Below are 21,688 nucleotides of genomic sequence, written 5' to 3'. Positions count from 1 at the left end.
GGGTGTGCATATTCCTCGTTTGTTTGACTCTTCACTGGACAAACATTCATTACATACCTAACCTTCACTGCCTCCTAGACTCTGGGAATTTAGGGAGTAGCAAGACGTCCGTGTGTCTTCTTCTTGTTGGGGAGGCAAGGAGAGAGAAAACACATGAATGTTTACTTGACAATATTGTCATGACTGCAGAGAAGCTGCTAGAATGGGGAAACTGACCTGGTCCAAGGTACAGCGGAGCTTGCCTGAGCAAGGGGAATTCGAGGTGTGATGTGAAGGATGAGACGTAGCCAGGAAGCGCGAGGGGAAAAAAGAGCTTCCCTGTGTGGCTGTGTAAGTGGTGTGCTACGTAAAGATGGCCAGTGGGGCCGGCGACTCGGGGCTGATGTCCTGCCCGCTCCCCACTTGCCAAGCTGTGCACCAGTAGGGCTGCATGCACCGAGAGGAGGGCTCCTTTCCCCCATTCTCCTACTTAGGAGGGAAGCCTCCTTCTGGGTAGCACAAAGGCACCCAGTGGGCTCACAGTGGCCCTGGAAGAGGAACAGCATTGGAGCCATGAGGCTGCTGTGGCCAAGCCCCTGAGGTGGGACTAAGCTGGTGTGCAGAGGATGCTGCAGCCAGTGGGGCTGGAATTAACGAGCAAGAGGGCGAGGGATGTGAGGGAAGCTGCTCGGGTAGGTGGGAGCATCCCCTGCAGGGCTCTGCAGACTGTGTGCGGAGGTGACACGGCTGAGCCTCAGGGGGACTGTGAAGACCCAGCACAGGGACCCAACAGTGCCTGGCAGGGAGCCGGGGCTCCAGAAACCAAAGCTGGGGTTGCCATTGTCACACGAACCTCCAGCATCCACATCTCCACACAGCGTGGCTGGTCCCTAGTCCCACGTGCACTCAGTCATTCTAGCAGGATAATTTGTTATTCACGAAAAGTGGCCTCATAAGGAAAGTCACCTGCGAGTGACTGGAGGCAGAGAAGGAGGCTGCCTGAGAATGCAGGGGGATAGGTGTTCTGGGAGGGTCAGAGATAGAGTGTTGGACTGATCCTGGCTGTGACCCGTGATGGGACTGGGGCCACCACGTGTTCCAAGCACCCGTGAGGGGACAGGAAGGAGTCTGGGAGGTGGTTTCTCGAGCGCTTTGACCCGTGCAAATGCTGCTTCTCAAGTGAGCGAGAGGCCGCCGTGCCAGTCCATAGGTGTTTCTCTCCTTTCCCTGTGTGTTTAAGATGGCAGTCGCTCAAAACAGAAGAACCTGTATCTTGACATACTTTTTGGAGGAGACCCTCATAAGCGATCCACGGACCTGTATCAGACTTTGCAAAAACAAAACAAAGGAAAATAATAATGTTAAGTAACGGAGATTTAGGGGTTGTTTGTTTCAGCACTTAGTGTTAATTTAGAAAAAAAAAACGTGCTTTACGATGGGCCAACCATAACAAAAGCCTAAAATGCATGGCATTGACCTTACTGCACAGGCATCTAGAAATGGGGACTTTGATTCTGACAAATGGACATCTGAGGATCCATGTAACCCAATGGCTGCACGTTTGGTAAAGTGTCACCTCTGAGAATGTGGAAGGTAGATCACAGGCCTGCTGAGCTGTGTCTCTAGGGCGGGTAACTCAGCCTCAGCACTCTCGATATTTTGGGCTGGATATTTTGGGTCTGTCCCGTGCATTGCAGGGTGTTTAGCAGCATCCCTGGCCGCTCCCCACTAGATGCCAGTAGCACCTCCTGTTCCGTTGTGACAAAAACGTCTCCAGACATTGACAGATGTCTCCCGGGAGGCAAGAGAGAACCACTGCTCTGGGGGAAGAGGTTGGAAAATGGACCATTAGCGATGTGTCTGTGCTACTTGTGGCTGTGTTTAGTGAGGTGTCACAAGAAATAGGTGGGCTCAGAAAAAAAAAATGAGCTGTCTGAAACAGAAAAGGGACAGAGGGACAAAGTCTGAGCAGAAATGCGGGCACTGCCAGCGTTGGAAAAGCCTATTTCTCTTTGAGCACAAACACTAGGATTACTAGTAAAACAAAACGCTACAAAAATAGCTTCGAGCGTCAGAGCCCAGAAAAACTTCTCAGTTGGATTAAGTGGGAGGGACCCTGGGCAAAAATCAGATTAATGGCCCCAGTCTCCTGTGTATCAGCCCCGAAAGTTCAAGTCAGCTTCCATCTAGTTTCTAGAGAGAGACCCAGAGGCAGCACACCAAAGAAATGAAACAGGTTTCAGAGCACATTCCAGAAACAAACAGATCCATCACCTACTAAGTTTTAAAGAAAATGGTGTGGCAGAAGCCACAGGCTTGGACTACAAAACTGTTTGACTGTTTGGGACGAATCTCGGCCCGTTGCTCCTCGTGTTCTACAGAGCAAGAAACAGGCTTTGACTGCTGTGTGTCCCCAGGGGCCAGGCTCCCCACAGCCCACCTCAGCCTCCCAGCGGGCACACCCAGAGGCCATGGGAGGCATGGATTCACGCGGAGGGACCAAGGGGTTCTAACCAGTGGCAGAAGTGGAGCATAATCAGGACGACTTGCCCACACCCGGCTAGACGGCCGTCATTCTGTCTGCCCAGCAGGATTCCTGGGTTGCTTTAGATCTGGCTCTGCTACGTGCCTCCCATTCTTTTCCATTCCTAATAAGCGTGCCCATGCCAGACACCCTCTCCCATCACCACCTTTTTACGTTAGATAGGCCATGGGCAGGGAGAGCCTTTCCGGGGGGGCTGCCGCTGCAGGTGGGGACAGTGCAGTAGTCATTAGCCAGGAGCGGACGTCAGCATCTCCCGGGGAGCCTTTTTCTTTTTTAACATCCTGCCTATCTGAGCCCTCCTCCTGGGTGTTCTGACTCTGCCCAGCCAGAGTGAGGTTTAGACAACAGTATTCTAGAAATTTCTCCCAGGGGATTCTGATATGTCCTCGGTTGAGATCTCCTGGAATGGAGCCAAAGGTACAGACTCTGGAGGTGGACACACTTGGCTTCAAAGCCAAGACCAGTCACCCTAACCCCTGCGCTCACCCCCTCTCTGAGCTGGAGATAACACACGTATAAAGTGCTGGATGCAGAGCCGGAGCTCAGCGGCACCCTGGCTGCGGGAAGGCAGCCAAAGCTCTAGCACGTACGCTTCTGCGTAGCCTACTTGGTTTTGTCCCTTCTGTGTCCCTTCCTCCCAAAGCCTTCTGACTCCCACCCTCTCCGCTGACCCCAGGCTGGCCAGGAGTCCCTTCTTGGGGCCCCAGTATATTCTCATTCACCCTGATCATTGAACCTTTGTATTTCACCATCATCGCTTGTTTGCTAGCCTGTCTCCTACTAGACTTGGAGGTCCCAGACTACAAGTGTTGGGGGGCAGGAACTGTTCCCCACTGTGTAGTTCCAGATTAAAGGTGCCCAGACGTGGGCCCTGGGTAACAGCTACCGCCACATGGCCCCTGAGGCGCTCTCTGCTTTATCATGTTTAATGGCCATGATCACCCTCTGAGCTTACCGTCAGCACCAGCATTTTGGACACAAGGAAACTGAGTCTCAGGGAGGTGAACTGACTCGCCTCCGGCCACGCCAGTGGGAAGCTGCAGAGGACCTTGTGGTTGGAACCCCCCTGGACTCTGTCTCACCCCTGAGTGCCTAACCTGGGCACCTGCCCATGGCGGGACCTCGTCCTCGGTGTCAAGCTTTGCGTTCCCAACAGCAGCCTCCCGCACGGCCACGCTCTGTCCACCCACTGCCTCCCCATCACCTGTACCTTGTACAGAATGTCCCTTGCTCCTAATTATAGCAGAAACGCTCCCTGAGCTTGTTTATACTCACAGTTGCTCCAACTGAGAAAACACAAACCGTAATCTGAGTCTAAGTACTCACCAAGGAGTTCAAGAGGGAGCCTGAGTCCCTGCAGAGAGTCATTTTATTTCCTGGCTCTCGGGATCGGCCTAGACTTGGCGTAAAGAAACCCATAGGTAAGTTGGACTCTGCCATTTACTAGCTTTTGTCCTTGAGTATAAGTCAGTGAACCGCCTGAGACCCAGTTTCTGCCCCTGGTCAGTAAAGTAGCAGTGATACTCGCCATCGTGGACAAGCTGGACACTGTGTCACCTCTGTGATGACAGCCGCTGGGGGCGGGTGCCAGGCTTAGCAGTTCTAGATATTGCAGGAGAACTGGGTGCTGTGGTTCTCCCCCCCAAATAGCAGTTCTCCTGGACTCTGATCAGGAGACCTCCTCTTTGTCCCTGAGTAATGAGTAGGACCAAAGGAATATTCCAAACCCCACACTTTCTGCCTCCAATGTTATGCATAATTGAATATATTTGATAGTTTCTATTGTCTTGAAAAATCACTTTACAAATATTGAAATAATAAAAGATCCATCAAAGAACAGTGGTGTAATATCACCTTCTGTTCCCATGGAGACCAAATCCCTCCTGCTCAGCTGGGCGATTATTAACGGCATGGGCCTGTGGAACGCGTGTCGGGCCAGCTTGGTAAGCCAGCAGGTGATATTTATCATCACCTACAATGTGCTCAGCTCACTGCGACTTATGTTTATTGTTGGTGGTTTAGCAGTGGTTTTATTTTCTGCTTTGGTTCAACTTAATTTTTCGAAGGGCATATTGCCAGTGTCTGGTAATCCGCATCTCAGCTGCGTTGCTGAGTCTGAATGGACAGTGTGTGTGTGTGTGTGTGTGTGTGTGTGTGTGTGTGTGTGTAGGAGGCAGCTCATTGGACAGGATCTCTGCAGTAGACTCAGTGGCTTAGCAAACCTTAGGAGGCAGGAAACCCAGTGCCCAGATAAAAGAAAGGAGGTGGGTACTTATTGAGCAACTACTGTGTGTTGTGCACAGAGTTCAGTTTTTTGCAGCATGGTCTCTTCCACGTCTGCTAGTGTGAGACCCATTCCACAGATGAGGAAGCCGAGGCTCTGAGAGGCCTGGCATCTTTCCTCATCATAGGTATTTGAACCAAAATTCTAACCCAGCTCCGTGCAATGCTGAAGTGATTGTTCCTTTTGTGTGTCGCACTAAAGTTAAACCATGGCTCTGAGCAGAATGTAAGGCCAACCCCATGGCTTGTGCTCATGGTTAATGCATTTAGAGTGGCTGGCCCATGGTCAGTACTGAATTCATGGTAGCTTTCTTCTCTTTTCCTTCTCCGGCGCTTATTTGTCTCATTACTTTTCGTACAGTTACAATGAGAAGTAACAGAAGTCCCTCGTGTGTGTGTGAGCATCTGGCACTCAACACGCCCCGTATGCACACATGTCACTGAGAGGAATTCTGAAAGATCCTATCCCTGAATCGATTAGATAAGTCCTTTTTCACTTAGCCATCCTGGGCCAATAGCTGTACTTCGCATTGGGAGTGACTCCATCGACAATTTTGTTGTCGTTGCTTATATTTTTATTGGCAATAGCGACTCTGTCACCACTCTCCCAGACCTCCTATTCGGGAAGTAGAGAGGCCAGTGAAACCCTCTTGGAACCTTGTCTTCAGACTGTTCCAGGTACAGACTGGCTTCCCGTTCGCAGCATCTTTCACATTAATGTCACTGCTCCAGTATTTTTAGTTGGAAACGAACCTCATTTCTCACTGACCTTCACTGCCTTCTCTGGGTAGCACAGAGGCTCTTGCTCCGCATCGATCTCATTCTCTTTCCCAAGGGAACTCTCGGCGAAACTGATGCTTGCCCAGGGCTGCCAGGATGTCTGCTGGAGGCTTCGGGGAACACGCTAACCTCAGACCTGAGCCTTTTATGAGTGAGGGACAAGGCGAGGGGAACGGAGAGCCCAAGCAAACTTCCCAAGATGCCTTAGTCGCACTTTTTGAGAATCACCGCTGGTGTGGGAGTAACGGTAGCCTGACCCTTGAGTTCCACCGTGCTTTCTGGGTCCCAAAGCCCCTTCACCCTGCTCCGTCATTTCATATTCGTAACGTCCCTTTCATAGGCGGGGAACCTGAGGCCCAGAGAGCGGAAGTGACTTGCCGAGGGTGGTCCACCCGGTAAATGTCAGATGCCGGATTTAAGGCTCCAAGCTCAGAGTTCGGTGTGCGACATAACAGTTGTGTCTGGTGATCACGGCCGCGGATTCCTAGAGATGTAAAGGAGTGTGGCCCCGTGGCTGAATTTCAGATCAGACTTCACACTTACATTTAGTTAACAGAAAAACATGAGCTAAAATATATTGAGTCTTTACTCTTTTGCAGCCCCTGTCTTCAGCCTTTGCACACATTATCTGATTGACTTTTCACCAGCACCCTATGAAGAAGCTATGAGTATTTCCCTCATTTTATGGAAAAGAAAACGGAGGCATAGCGAGATAAGTGCTGGTCCGCAATCGGGTGGGCTGTGAATAATGGTGCTGGGATTTTAACCCAAGCCGTTGGACTCCACCACATCTAGTCAGCTGGGGTCCCCTTCCCGAGACCTTTCTTCTGTGTCACTTATTTAAGTGAGTCACCAACAGCCTCAGGATCACTTGGCCCCTCCCCTTCTCTCTTCCATCCACATCCATGACTGTTTCCGTCAAACTCTATTTACGTATCTTTGTTTTTGTGTGTCTCCTCCCTCTTCTGCTCCTTAATTGCTTCTCTTTTTTTTTCTCATTATATTTGTTGGGGTGGCATTGGTTCACAACATTATATAGGTTTCAAGTGTGCATTTCTCTAGTACGTCCTCTGTGTGTTGCATTGTGTGCTCACCACCCTGAGTTGGCTTTCCCTCCGTCTTACCGGGACAGCGCACAGCTTCCGAGCTGACCTCTTGTCCTCTGGTCCCCTTCCCTCCTGCCCATGGCATCTAGGCTCATTTGAGATGACAAACCTTAAATTCATCATCATGACCCACAAGAGAGGCCTTCCGACTGCCTCCTGCCTCTGAATCTAAAGCCACCCTCAACCTTTTCCCACATGGACGCCACGCCAAAATCACATCTATTGGATTTTTTGACTTCTGCAAAAGGTGTCCCTGTCCTCGTGCCTTCTAATATGTGCCTGGAATGTTCTTCCTCCTGTGTCTATTGAACTATTTCTTTTAAATAACAGGGCCGTTTTTTTGCCAGGCTTTTTTGTTGACTGGCCCAAGGATGATACAGATGCTTTACTTTGTGCTGCGGCAGCATTTGTGTATAAGCTGATCATAGCGCTTTCCTGCACCGAAACCATCCATCTGTGGCTGCGTCACACACCGGACCACCAAGGCGCTGAGTCCAGAGCTCATGTACCAATAAATGCCTTTTGTATTAAACTAGCAGCACTCCACTGAGTGCCTCGCCCAGAAACAAAACCCGATACATGATCCTTGAGTCAATGTATGCCTTAGGGACTCAGACACCGTACTAAGCATTTTATGTAAGTGTATTCTCCTTAATCCTAAAACATGGCTCTTTGCAATAATACTAATCGTAATTACAGTTAAAAAATGCAAAAATCCTCTTGAAGGAAGGTCCTCTTTCCTTGGTGTAGAAGTCTTACTAAAAGGGACAGTTGGGTAGAGGGCACAATAGAGCAGTTCCCAAGAGAAGAAACGCTCTCATGTACTGGGGTCTCTCTTGAGGAACAGCATGGGGTTTTGTCCTGGCCTCCTGTGACTAGGGTGTAGTAAGGTGACAGCACAGAGCACGGGTACAGGCAGGGGAGGATGCGAGGCTGGTTTCAGGGACAGAGCAGGCTGGTACTGGGGAAATTAGCCAAGGCAAGGAGCAAGCCCGGGAAGGGTGGCCAGGCTTTGGTCTCTGGATCAGAGAGGCTTCCATGAGGAAGCCATGGGCACATGAGGGAAGCTGCTGTGACACGCAGGTTGAGAGCAGACCTCCAGCCGTAACATCCAGGGCACCTGGAGGCTCATACCCGTCACCCCCCGGTTCTTTGCGGCGCCTGCTCAGTGCTGACCTGGAAGTGGCTTCCAGCCCAGGGGGACGTATTGCTTCTCTCTAACTCAGCTCATCAGTCCCTCTCTCCTTCACACGGCCTCCCAGTCCGGTCCACTTTCCTTCACCTCTTGTATTCACCCTTCTCTTGCTTAACTCTACAAACAGCATTTTGCGAGGGAGAGAAAACTTCCTTAATATGTGAATCTCAACAAGCTAAACCCCTACCCGCCAAAGATGTTTCCGCTGGATTAGAGAGCCAAGTCGTAAACGAATCAAAGACATCAAGTAAAACAAAAAGAATTCCATCCAACTGAAAATGGTGCACAGACTCCAACCACCCTCTCCTGTTCCTCCATCTTCCTGCCTCCTGTAATTCAATGGGTGAGATCTAATTGTGGGGGGACATGAGGTGGCATTCTGTTAACACTATAATGCTATTGATACAAATCACAGAATTAACTATAATCATGAATACACTAATTATTATTACTTTATTCAGTGTGGCCACTATTTATAGAGTGACCATATGGCACACTTAATTCCTACCAGGATTAATTACGTCATTTACTCCTGTCAATAATCTGATAGGGTAGGTGGTATCTTACTCCAAAATTGTTTTTAATAAATGGACTCAGTGTGTCCCCATGTGGAGTGGTGCCCTGCAAAGTCACATTTATTGCTTATTGTACCAGCGTTTGTGATTTGCAAAGCAGTGCTTGAATCCTGGAATGCCCTGACAGTGGATTGAATACCCGTTTCACACAGCACACAATTTCTCATGTTTTCAAAATATCACACATAGCAGCTCCTTGGTGATTTTTAAGAAACACATGTACATCTGATTGAATTGGAGAGTCGTAATGTGTTTTTTTAAAACCAGAGCCTTCCTGCACATTAGACGGGGAGAATAAAGACATCCACCAGGAAAATGTTTAGGGTTTTATGATGATCTGACAACTAAATTGCTTGTTCAGTTTGAGTTGTGCAATGTTGTTCTCAATTAAATTAAATATTAAGAATCCAATTTGCCAACTGCTCACAAAGTTGCTGAACATTGCATCCAGTTTGGGGACTGCCTTTTAATGAAGAACAAATGGAAGTAAGAATCCTAGGAAATGAAAGTGCCAACACTCTGAATGTTGTAATACAATAGACATTCAGCACTTTGAAATGGGGAGCGCCAAGTCTTTTCTCCACTGGGCTGATGTACTGATTCCCGTCACTGGAGTTAGAGAACCCACTGTCTGCAGAGCCCTTGTGACCAGATACAGCTGTGAAATGGCCTGTTTGTGTCATTTGAAGGCTCTTCTACAAGACAGACAAGCCCAAGGCCAGGGGGACACCTGCTTGGAAAACTGCTGAGATGTGGGGTTGGGGTTCCCCCTTCCTCCTCTTTTTCTGCCTCCGCCTCTTCAGCTCGGAGGAAAGGAAGGCAGGGTTTGTAGAGGGCGGCCGCCAGCACAGTGGCCACGTCATCTCTGTCCCTGCTGGGCCCTCGGACCTGTCCTGTCTGCATTTTCGGACTGCGTCACCTCATCTCCCACACCTGCAATCAGCCCTACACACCCCTCTCCGTCCCTGTCATACAGACATCCAGTCTGTCAGGTGCCCATTCTTTCCCAGGTACTTTTCTAAGCACCTTCCTTCTGTTACCTGTGCAGTTACTCATCACCGTAGTGCTCGGAGGTCATTATTACTATGATTCCTATTGTATAGGTGAGGCGATACGTGATCGCCGACACATGACAGAAGGCGCTCAGCGTATCTAAGGGCTTTCCCGAACCATCAGCAGTCGGGGAATGCAGGCCAGCACTAAAACAAGGCCAATGGGCTGGCCGAGTGGCGCGATGGTTAAGAGCTGGCTTGGGACGCCAGAGGGCCCCGGTTCGGATCCCACATATGAGGGCCAGTGACACTGCCCTCCACAGCTAAGATGCTGAACAACAGCTCAACCTGGAGCTGGGCTGCCGTGAGTCGCTGGCGACGGCGTAGGCTGCAGCCCCTGCTGCAATGGGTTGCCATGGGCTACCGTGTGTAGCCAGCAGCCAGCATGAGTGGCCAGCAGCCAGCGTGAGCGGCCGTCCAGAAGCCAGCGACTGATCTGCCTCGCCCGGGAAGAGCGCAATGATGGTGCCAACTTGGGCCAGTGAAGCAACGTCCTCCACAACTAGACTGAAGAACAAAACGACAGCAACTTGTCTGTTCCTCTTCCCCCAATTCCCCAGCACTGTTCCCATCCCCCGAATTCCCCAATAAAAATCTTAAAAAAACAAAACAAAAACAAAAACAAAAAAATCAAGGCCGATGCCTGGCCTCAATTAAGAATATAAATACTAGCACTTTGGTGGCCATACGTTTATCATGTTCATCTTGACCCCAAAGGCAAATGCAGCTACTAAAGCTGCACAGTGGTATTTGATCATGACACGGTCATCAACATAATCCCAGTTTTACTTAAAATGTGTTCAGATGATTTTGGGTCTATTCATTTTGAAAAGTAATATTTGTAGGAAGGTCTCCCTTCTTGACACTGTCTGAGAGGGTCACCTCTCTCTCTCTCTCTCTCTCTCTCTCTCTCTCTCTCTCTCTCTCTCTCTCTCTCTCTCTGTCTCTCTCTCTCTTCTCCCATTAAAAATGAGGTTAATAACGACCCAAACCTCAGAGAGAGGAACTACGAGTTCTAGTGAACAAGGATTTATTATGTGAATACTCTTATTTTGGTTCTGCCATTGCTATGATGCCAATAAACACCAAGCGTCCTCTGAGCTGGTTTCATATAGAACTAAGCATTCTAATATGACAATAGCGACGCGGTGGCCTGCCACTTGCCTTCATGATCTCTTAGAATAGCCCTCTGTTTTCTTTCTGCAGGGCTAAGAGAGAGCCCGAGCATCCTCTCTAAGGGGCAGAATTGGCAGCAACTCGGCATGTGGGCTCTGAGGCTGGGCACCTCTCACTCAGGTCCTAACTGCGCCCGATACCAATCATGGGACTTGGAAACCGGCAAGCCCTCTTTGTCCCCTACCTCACACCTGGACGTGATTTGGGGTGCTCTGTGAACCTCAGATACAGAGACTCACGGGGAGCCACCTGGGTCTTAGTATGTTGGCTAGGAGAACATAGAATCTGTTTTCAATGCCGGTCTGCTCTGCTCTACTTTTCAGGCACCCTGCAGACTAGGCCATCCATTGAGAGTCTACCAGATGTTCTAGGGGTTGGAACCAGGACCAAATTCACAGGGCAGACTTCTGAACTCACACACTAGGAGAGCAATGATGGACGCCGACTCTATGCCTGCCCCAGTGTCAGTTGAAAGAATTTAATACCTTTCATAATTTAAATCACAAAAGCATACAATCTTACACCTTGCAGCCACCATTGTGAACCTCTCCAGCTTCCTACATAGGGATAGTGGCAATAGTCACAGCGTCCACGGCCCTGAGACTGACAGCTCACTTACGCGTCTGAGTTTATGACCTTGGAACTGGCCTCTTGGGATAGGAGTGATAATTGCTTGACCCTTCACACGCTGCATAATTAATCCGTTTTATCTGATGGCCCTTCTACCATGCTCCTGCTGTTTTCAGTCTCCCTGTGGTCACTGCCTTGCCCTCAGTTGATGAGACATTGATGCTGGTGAATTCAGAATCGTACCTTCTTGGATAAGCGAGCAAGACTGCACTGTTCTGGAATTCTAGACTCGTCTCTTAGTAATTATGGGACCAAGAACTATTTACTTACCCTCCCGGGGCTTGCTCCTCTTTTGTAAATTTACATCATGGAGTTCAAGTTCCCTGAAGGATGGGAGAACCAGATGTGAAGACTAGTGAGACGCTGGTGTCAGAGAGGAGAGCTCAACGTGTGCCTTCCCACCCCCTTTGACAGGCCCGCGGGCACATGTTTTGTACATTTCCTGTGTGTCTCTGGGTGCCTGGGAATTGATTCATGATGAGCATGAGTGTCGGACCCTCCAGGATGGGACTTCGGTCTGTCTGTCTAGTATCATCTCCTGCCTTTGTCTGCTGGAGTAATTTACCTTAGCTGCATCCCGCTGATTATGCATCCCTGCACTTTATTCACCTTTCACCCTGTGTCTTTGTTTCTGTGCTCAGCATGTCCTCCGTTCATTCTTTCTGTACCTGCCTAACCCTTCAAGCGCAGCATCAACTCTTCCAGGAAGCCTTCCCTACCCACAGCCCATCACACATTCATAGCATCCTGAGGTTTCTTCTAATGTGACACCACAGTTCACTGCAATTATGGGTTTGTGTCCCTTGTTCCTCCAGCTAAAGAATATTTTCCTCCTGGGGTGAGGGGGCAGTGTGTGTTAATCTCTAGAGCGCAAGTGCTTAGCACACAGGAAGTACCAAATATAGACCAATTAGAATCACGATGATAAACGGTGGGACTGACCTCATGACTTGCTGGAGAATGTAAAGAAACCCAACAGGACTCCTGATCCTAGCGCTTCTAATATGAAAATGTAGCTCTGTCAAGTCAAATAGATCAGTAGCAACAACATATGTATTTACCCAAAAATGCATGATAGGCATTAGGTAACTTAGAGGAAGGTCATGAATTATTCAGAGTTAATATAGCCACTTATCTAATTACTAATGAGTTATTACTTTTAAAAAAGTTTGAGTAGGTCAGAATCTCTTGGTGATGTAGGAATTGACCAGTTTACTGAAGAAAGTGCCATCGCTTAAGCACATCAGTGGAAGGGGTCATGTGGAATTCCTACTGATAATAATCATAAGACTAATGAACTGTGTGGTTGCTGGGCATTATGGAAAGCGTTACCCTCACCCCTGCCCAATGAGGGCGGGTAAGTCCCTGTCCAAGTGCAGGATCTGGTGGGTAGCAAAGGCTGGACTTGACCCCATTCTAGTCCTATAATTCTAACTCCACTGAATTTTTAGGGCACACTGTTGCTTTGCCCCACAAAATGAAGTCAATACAATTTACCGGGCAGAGATTTTGGAGCACGCTAAATCAAAAAAGCGTCTTTTAAAAATGGCTGTTAAAACAGGCTTATTAACAGTGAGGAACGAAAACAGAATTTAGGAGTCAGGAATGAATATCTAGGAGTCAGGAATGAAAACAGACCCCACGATGGTTGGGGTCTGACGTTTATCCACACAATGTATATGTGTCTTCTGCACCATGATAGTTGAACCTTCGAGGGGCATTCGTTTAGTCCAGTGATTTTCAAATTTTATTTTTTAAACCAAGAAATTATTATTTTTAAAAATTCCTATGCAGAACACATTGTATAAAACTCCATGAGCAGAAAAATCTCAAATGAGTGGGACCCTCGTCCCCCACCCCCACCCCTGTCTTGCTGCTTCTGACACCTCATGACTTCCCAAAATATTCATTGAAATCCACTGGTCTATTCTGACCCTCTACCCGACACTGACCAACACTCCTTGGTTCTGAGCACGCTGGGTAATATGCCACTTTTCAGGCAGCCTGCCCCAGTAGGGCAACGTTAATGCCAGTGACTTCATCACCTATTATTATCGTGACTATTATTATTGTTGCTCTTATTGGTATTGCTATTATTATTTTAATTTGAGCACGACAAGTAGCGGCTTGGGAGGTTTCAGTGGTTTTTCCACACAGAGGGCCAGGGAAGAGCTCCCTCTCTCTCTTTCTCCCTGGAATGCTGAGTCACTTCTGCTCTTTCTCAGGACGGCTGTGGGTGATGCCCACCCTCAGTTTTGCTTTCTGTCCTCAGCAGGGGAACTTCTATGCACCCTCGGAGCACTGCATGCAGCACGCTTACAAGTGTCACCGGGAGCTGTGCTTCCTGCTCTTACACGCCTTCCGGGGACTCCGCGCCTACTTCCTGCTGATCATGAGAGAAGTCCCGGAGCTGCCGCACATGGAGCTGGGTAAGGGTCCGGCTTGGGAAGCGCTCGTCCCCACAGCCCGCCTGCCTCTTTTGGGCTGGGGTGCAGGCAGGCAGCATGCTTTTGTAAATGTCACTGTAACAAGCCCTGTTTTGGGTCGGTTTTCCTGTACTTGACATCATTCGAGCAGGAGAGAATCTTAGACGTGCAAATGCCAGAAGAAAGGACAGAAACAACTCAAGGAGCATTCATTCATTCATTTCTTCATTCATTCATCCACCAAGCATTTACTGAACACCGATACACACCTGGCACTGCTGAAACATAATGTTAAGTTGCTTCCTAAGGGAAGATGCTAGTTTATAGCCTTATCTTAATTAGGCTGCAGGTACAGGACTGCAACTTATGAGAGTATAAAGCAATCCTAAGAAATCAATACATATATACTTTGTAATCTGGATGATAACAGAAACCTCTTAGTAGCCATTGCACGTGGTGTTTTGGGTATGGATTGCTTCTTGCACATCATCACGCATCACGGAGACCCTTGGACCTGAATTCCTCTTGATTGGCAGGTGGTGGGACTGATGCTCAGAGAGGTGAAGTGACAGCTCAGGGTCGCACAGCAGCATGTCCTGAACCATGACAGGCGTGCCCAGGTCCTGCACTGACTCCAGCGCAGGGTCCTTATTCCACGCCCCCTCACTTGTGGCAGGTGGTGCGTCAAGGTTCAGCTCCAAGTCCTCTAATGAGGCCCCTTTGCCCCTCAACAGAGGCCAGGTCCTGAGCCTGGCGTTCAAGGTTAACAACAGAATCCTGCTGGCCACCTCCGCTTCTCGCCCTGGACCCCCACACCTCACCTGCCGAGGCAGTGTCCTCGCTTGTCTCTGGCGGTGGCCATGACTTTGGACCTTGTCCAATATTGCATAGAGCACATCAGATAACAATGACTCGTTTGCATGTTTCTCTTCCCCGCTAGACTTGGGGTCTTTGAGAGCAGAGGGCCCCTCAGGTCCCCATCCCTAGCGCCTGACATGTAGGGTGAAGGGGTAGGTACAGCACTGTTGATGAATTCAATTCTGGTGCCATCTTGCCAACTAGCTTTGTCAGCTCTAACACCCTCGTCAAGGCAGGTGCTGCTCTTTGAAGCATATAGTCATAGAGTTGATTTCTTTTTTTCAGACTCAAATGCTATGCACACAATAAAGACACACACAGAACCAGAGCCAGTGTGTACAGCTCAGAAGGAAAGTGGAGATTGTGCAGTCGCAAGTGACTTCTGTTTTAACTTCTTTTTATCCAAAGGAACTGAGTAGCTTTGGTTCGTTCATTCACTGTCATGTTTTTATTGAGCACCTACTCTGTGCCAGACACCAAGGACACAGCTGTGACGAGTATGACAAAAGTCCGTTTTGCCTGGCGGGGTTTACAGACTTGAGGCCAGCTGCCAGGTGGATAGGTGTGTGTTCATCAAGGGTTGCCCTACTCACCTGGGCAACGATGCTTTAATTAGAACCCATGCCTTAGCCAAGTGCACGCCACTGACCATGGCACTATGGGGGCTAAAGCCTGGTTTAAACACAGGCAAAAGAGTGAATATTAAATCGCAAATGGCCAGAGGCCACTGGGCTCCTGCTGGTGAGACGGCAGGGTCACAGGCTCCCCTCTCGATAGATAGTGTGGAAGCTTCTGATGATGGTTAATATCAGCGTCCGCAGGGCTGGGCAGTGGGCTCAGCTCTGCCGCTCCTCTTGTCTGGACTCCCAGCTGTTCATCTGGACACTGGAGACACAAATCCACGTCTCACCAATGTCACTCACACGTGCGTGAGTGTGTCTGTGTGCGAAAGCACCAAAGAACATGGAATCACTTGGAACTGCACCCAGAGGCCTTGGTGACGTTTATGGAGTGTGAAGTCACGTGGCTCCAAATCAGGCATCTCCTCCCATAGACACGACCCCCATGGGCAGTTAGAACAGAGAGAAGGGTCGTCCTCAGGACTTGTGTTTCTTCCTGTGACTCCAATGCCAGCTTGACACACCCATGCGTCTTTCATGCCGTTAGCAACTGCTGCATTTCAGGGTGTGTCCATTGAATCTCATGTTGTTATTGTTTTTCCTAGAGTCCCTTGCTGTTGAAGAAACGCTGTCTCAGCTGTGCTCCGAGCTCCAGGTAATCAGAGAGCTGGCTCCTGAGGTCGGAATGGCTGTAGTTACTCAGGCCCAGCGTGGCCACATGCTTGATGCAGAAATCAGAGGAGAAAGCCAGAACTCGTAACCTCACTCTGGGTTGAAGAAACACCCTTCTCTCCCTTTTCCCTAAATCATTATGTGTCTCCTGGACACCTACTGTGTGCCTAGCTCTGTGCTAGATATTTTAGAAAAACGAACCATGTTAGCAGGTCTCTGTATCCTGGAGCTCACACCCCCTTTGTTTATTTGCCTGTTACCCATCCATTGAACAGGCTTTGACTGACTGCTGACTATGTGCTTCTCACGGAGGGTGACAGAGGCCTTGCACGTGTGCTCAGATGACGTCACATGTGGCAGGAGCTGAGCTTCAACAACAGTGATGATGGTGAAAACAGTACTGAGCATTTGCCCCAAATTCATTAAGCATGTGTCAAGAATACACGCTTAATAAATGCTGGGCAAATGCACCTCACCATATTGACAGCCTCTGGGGCACTTCCACACCCTGTCATGCTGGCTCGTGTCCTAGGTGACAGAGGCCGTTATGCGCACAGAGCCTGGCACACAGCATCACGGCCGCTCGTTAGCCCCCTCCCGAAGGGCCTCGCCCGCGGCAGGGTTACAGGTGGGCACAGACACCCGTGTGGTCATGGGACCCCAGGAGGCTGTGTCTCTGACTCTGTGTGTGAGGTGGCAGTGGCTGGTGGACCTCCGAGAAGAGGCTGCGTTGGAGCTAAGCCAGGAGGAAATGAAGGGGCCTGTCTCTCGTGCCAGGGCATTCAGACCACGGAGCTGGAGGCAGAGGCGCAGGCGCAGGGCTGTGCTTGTGCCTCAGTGAGCGGGGCTCCTTTGAGGCTCTGGGGGGAACCTGAGCTAACGATGAAGAGGCCTGCGTACCCCACAAGCACAGACCTTGAACTGACCCCCAGGTCACAGGGAGCCATGAAGGAGGGTGAGAGGCTCGGGGAGGGGGGGTCTGTGTGGGAAACGGAGGGAAAGAGTGTGTCTGTAGGCAGGAAATTCAGGCAATGACATTGACAGCAAGACAATGACGATGCCAGCTTCCACTGCCTCGATGCTGGCCCCCTGCCCCCATGTACTGTCACTGCCTTCCCAGCAGACCTGAGAGTGCAGGGGAGGCACGGACATGTCCCCACTCATGTAGCCACAAGTGGACGCAGAGGAGTGTGGCTTCCTGAGAGCCCCTGAACCACTGAGCTGTCTGTGGGCCTGGGGCCTGAGCCCAAGGCCACCTGTGAGCCACTGCCGTGCTGCTGCACCTGGTCCCCGCACCCATCCAGGTGAGAACTCAGGTAGCCAATGGATCTGTCAGATGTATCTCATCAGGAGCCAACAGGTGACCTTCCTCCGTAGGCACCGGGCCCCAAGCTGTAGGGACACCACCCCCGGTTTGCAGTGATGGTGGTGCCCAGGTTTTATTTGACCAAAAGCCACCAAATTAGCTGAGTGCTGCAGGGGTGTGGTTGGGCGACAGGGAGAAAATGGAGGGTGGGGGTGGGCGTCAGCCTACTCTGTGGTTTGCCCAAGGGCTGGCCTGGTGCTTGGAGTGGGAGAAACAGCTCCCTTCCTAACCAACATCCCTAGAAGGTGCGCTCACAGCCCACAGAGCTCTTAGAGGCGGCCATCACCACCTAGTGGCCAAACATACAGGCGCTCACGCACACAGCCACAGTTGCATTCTTCTTCAGGTGACTTAAGACAATTTGCAAGCATAGAGCTCTACAGCAGTGGACCAAAGCGTGTCTATCTTTACTTCATGTGAGTCATATAGACATTTATTAGCACCTACTATGTGCCATCCACTGTGTTGTGTTGGGAATGCAAAGGTGGCGGAGACCTCAGGACTAGAAGCCTCCTGTGGAACAGATTGTTCACACAGTGGGCAGACGCTGCCAGTGGGGTCAGGGCTAGGCCAGGGGGGTGACAGGCAGGGCTGCCCGAGGACGGGGACGTGAAGAAGTGGAACTGCCGGGCGGCAGGTAGCGCACAACCGTGCAGAGCCCGGGGCAAGCGTGGATGTGGCGGTAGCACCACGGGCGTTTCTGGTCTACTCTGGCTGCAGTGCGGACGCTGTGAAGCCGGTTGTGGGTGGCCGGGCTGGAACGGTGAGTTGGAGCAGGTGACAGGATCCCTGCCAGCCGTGTGGCCTGATAGGAAAGGGCCAGGCGTGCTCTCCACAGTGAATGGAAAGGTTCCAATAAACTCAACCATGTCCATTCACACAGAAAAAAGCTTCAGCACATGCTCAGTATCTACCAGAAAGCAGTTGACCATTTTCTTTAAAAATACAGAAATGTAGGGTTTCCTGTCATGCAAAAAATTCTCCCTGGTTGGCCCCCCATAGACATCTGGGAAACCCTGAATTGTCGGATGGTCTTTCCTTGAGCCGCACCCTCCTAACAGGAAATGCTACAAATAAGTCACTGGCTACCGATTGGGGCAGGCTGAGTTTTGCTTCTCTTGTTTACTTGTTTTTTCCTAATCTCCTTGCCAGAGGGTTTTTAAATTATTTTATTTAAGCCCCAAACCATCGTGTTGAGGTGGTTCAAGAGGGTGACCCCATTGATCGGGACACCACATGCCTTCTCAGTGGGTCCTTGTTTTGATCTGAAGATGTAGGCTTTATCGGCCCTGTTTCCTAGCTGAGGAAACTGGCCCTGTGATCACCGAGACCTCTTCCTCCCTGGCCAGCCACAGTCCCTCGCACTATTGCTGTTCACCATGAAGTCTAGAGGGCAACTCACAGCTTTGATTATGTAGAGCCCGCCCAGGTCCCCAGGGAGCGAGCAACAAAACAGCTAGAGGCAACTCCTTTGAGAAGCATCTATGTCCCTTTCTAATTTTAGAATTTCTCAAACTTCAATGTGCATATGACTCACCCGGAGGCCTTGATGAGATGCAGGTCCTGATTTGGTCTGGCGTGGGACAGAGATTCTGCCTTTCTAAGGTGTTTCCAGGAGATATGGTACACCTGGAACTTCTGAACCACAGCTGGAATAGTAGCTAAACTCTGAAAACCCACTAGGGGGCACCCTTCCCGCCTGCACTGGGCCTAAATCACCTCCTCGTTCGCATGAAGGGCTGCGATTGGTCTTGCCAGAGAATCCCCTCCACTCCCATCATCTCTGATTGCACAGGCTCAACATCCGTGAGAGGTGGAAAGTCCTCTTGGCACTTAATTAGGAGCTTCCTTAGCCTTATCTGGAGCTATTTCTATAATCAACTAGGAGGGGAAATAGTTGTCCCAAAGACATATTTCACTAATAGCTTTTCTTTTTCTCCTTTTCACTCTGGTGGCTGAGCTCAGAAATCATGTTATATTGGAGGGGGAGAGCTGTGGGTGACAGGAGAAGAAGCCCAGTGAGGGAAGCCCAGTTATGGAAACATGGGGTACCTCTCACTGATGCAAAGTTACTGATTCAGCCAATAAAGGGTTACCGAATTTCTACTATCCATCACCCACAGTGCAGGTGGTGGGACTATGGAGGAGGCCAAAGCTCAGCGTGCAAGGAGGGATGTGGAAAGTCAAACAAGCTACGTACGGTTAGTGGTGCATGCGTGTGGTCTGTGCAAGTTCAAGTTGACTTCAAGGAGGTCAGTCTTAGATGTGCATTAGCACATAGCAGGGGGTGCAGTAGAAGTTTCAAAGGAAACATCAGAAACAAGGGGGACTGCACTAACTCCTTAAACAGTTGCCTGGTGGAGATCAGACAAGTCCAGAGTGGTGAGGACAGGGAGAAAGGGGGTGAGAGAAAAAGGCTGTTCCAGGGAGAGCGTGTCGCCCCATCAAGGGCCTGCTGCGTGGAAAGTAGCTGGGTGTTCCGGCCCCTGGAGGCAGGTGAGTGAGGCTGGGCAATGCGCATGCGCTGGGCCAGAGAGACGGCAGCCAGAGGGCAGGCAGGGAGCGTGGTCCGGGGCACAGTGGTGCCGAGTGTGCATGACAGAGCTTGACGCTCATTAGTGAGGATAACTGGCGCGCGAATCTTTAAGGCTCGTGCACCTGACAGCCTCATGCTCCGGCCTGCAGCTTGTTCAGCGACTGACCATGACCCCACCCCCACCCCCACCATCAATCAGGTCCTTACTTTTCTGCATCTAAATACCATTGGCCATGGATTAGAGGACTGCCCCAAGAGAGGACATTCCCTGTTTGACCCCTGCCTCCCAGCTGAGCCAGTGCTGGAAGTAATGTTTCTATCAGAAGAAAGGAAGGGCGATTGTCTCGTTTTGGAGTTGTGTAGCTTGCGGAGTCATCAAAGACTGATCTTCCCTCTTGGAAGAAGCAGCTTGTGGATGCTAGAGCCGAATGATGTATCTGGAAGCCAGTCATTAACTATAAAGTGACAACACCCAGCAATTAAAGAGCCCTACTGTGTGCTAACTTCCTCTTTTTCTCTTAGGTGCCTCACTCCACCTAGTATGTCTTCACCCAGCATCAGCCTTTAGCCAAAAATAGCCAAAGGGACTTCCAATGATTTAGTGGGTGTTGCGCTTAGCCTCCCTGTGTATTATTATACCCAATAAGTGGTTATTTGCTTTGCATACTCATTTTACAGATGAAGAAACTGAGGCATGGTGCAGAGCAGGGGGTAGAGGTGGGGTTTGGAGTGTCTGTGGCTGTGTGGCCCTGCTATAGCATCCATGGCAGAGAGGTCCCCACCACTCAGACTTATTAACCCGCCGTCCTATCTCCTCCACCAAATGAGGCTTCCTGAGGGCAGAGACCCTCTCTCCTTCATGCCCGTGTCCCCATTGAATCTAAACATGCGCCTGGGTCGTGGAGAACTCACACCGAATACTCCCTCAAGCCTCGGAGTCAGTGTCAGGTCTTGGCAGCCGGCTCCCTGCCTCTCCTCAGAGGCTTGATTTCTTTTCTCACGTCTCCAGAATTGACATTACTGCCAGGCAGATGGCTCTCCTAGTTCAACTGAAGCCACCGCAAGGCTCTCCCTGAGGCTGCAGGCTCTCGCTGTGTGGGCTCCTTCAAGCATTAGTTAAGGCAACCTGGGAGCCTCCGTAAGACAGGTAGAGTGATGGGGGAAGATGGTGGCGGTGCTCTGAGCACCAACATGTGGAAACCACCAGCCGCTTCTGTTCTGTGAGGTTATAAAGACTCTCATTTCCCAGGCGACATCCTGACAACACCTGTTATGAAGAGGCCGGGTGGGGCTGTGGCTTTGTGGTTAGACAGTCCTGCGGTTGAATCCCAGCGCTGTGTCCCCTTGGCCATACTCCTTAATCTCTCTGACTCTCGTTTAATTGTTCTGTGAAATGAAGATCGCAGCAACTCTCCACAGTTGGCAATTGTAGGGATTAAATAGGGAGCATATATAAAATGCCTAATAGGAAATACTAACAAGTGGAAGCTGTAATGATTACCGAGTGCTAAGTTCAGGATGTAATGGCATAGCCAGTCGTGTCCAGAGAAAACAGTGGAGTCAGTTAAGACGTAAGGAAGAGGCTTCATAGGGCGGGGGTGCTTGACCGCCACCTTTCTGCCTCCCCAGATGTTGAACCACCCAGAGAAGATAGCCGAGCAGATAAGTAAGGACCTTGCCTGGCTCGCCTCCCACCTCATGGCTCTGTGGACCCAGTTCCTAGACGCGGTGACTCTCCACTCCCAGGTGACCAGCTATCTCACACAGGAGCACCACACCTTGAGGGTAAGGCGTCCCGTGGTGTGAATTCTCTTCACGGGCCAGTGAGCTCTCGAGGAAGCGTCACAGCGGTTGTTAGTTCATTAGGCAGAATACAAACTGGGACTGGC

At 50.2% G+C, this 21,688-nt stretch overlaps 1 protein-coding gene across 6 annotated transcripts in view; it reads left to right on the top strand.

Moving 5' to 3' along the window:
• Positions 1 to 21,688, top strand: part of FAM135B (family with sequence similarity 135 member B) — a 216,657-nt gene that overhangs the window by 172,377 nt on the left and 22,592 nt on the right. For 4 of the 6 annotated variants that reach the window (XM_019624056.1, XM_019624055.1, XM_019624057.1 and 1 more), the window contains exons 8-10: positions 13,594 to 13,750; positions 15,831 to 15,880; positions 21,429 to 21,584. In XM_019624056.1, the coding sequence (XP_019479601.1) occupies positions 13,594 to 13,750; positions 15,831 to 15,880; positions 21,429 to 21,584 (363 nt within the window). The other 2 variants (XM_019624058.1, XM_019624059.1) reach the window with 2 other exon arrangements.

Source organism: Hipposideros armiger, unplaced genomic scaffold (assembly GCF_001890085.2).
Source record: "Hipposideros armiger isolate ML-2016 unplaced genomic scaffold, ASM189008v1 scaffold_574, whole genome shotgun sequence".
In the NCBI taxonomy this organism is placed as follows: domain Eukaryota; kingdom Metazoa; phylum Chordata; class Mammalia; order Chiroptera; family Hipposideridae; genus Hipposideros; species Hipposideros armiger.
Note: the sequence above shows the minus strand (reverse complement) of the source record. Positions and strands in the feature narration are given on the sequence as shown.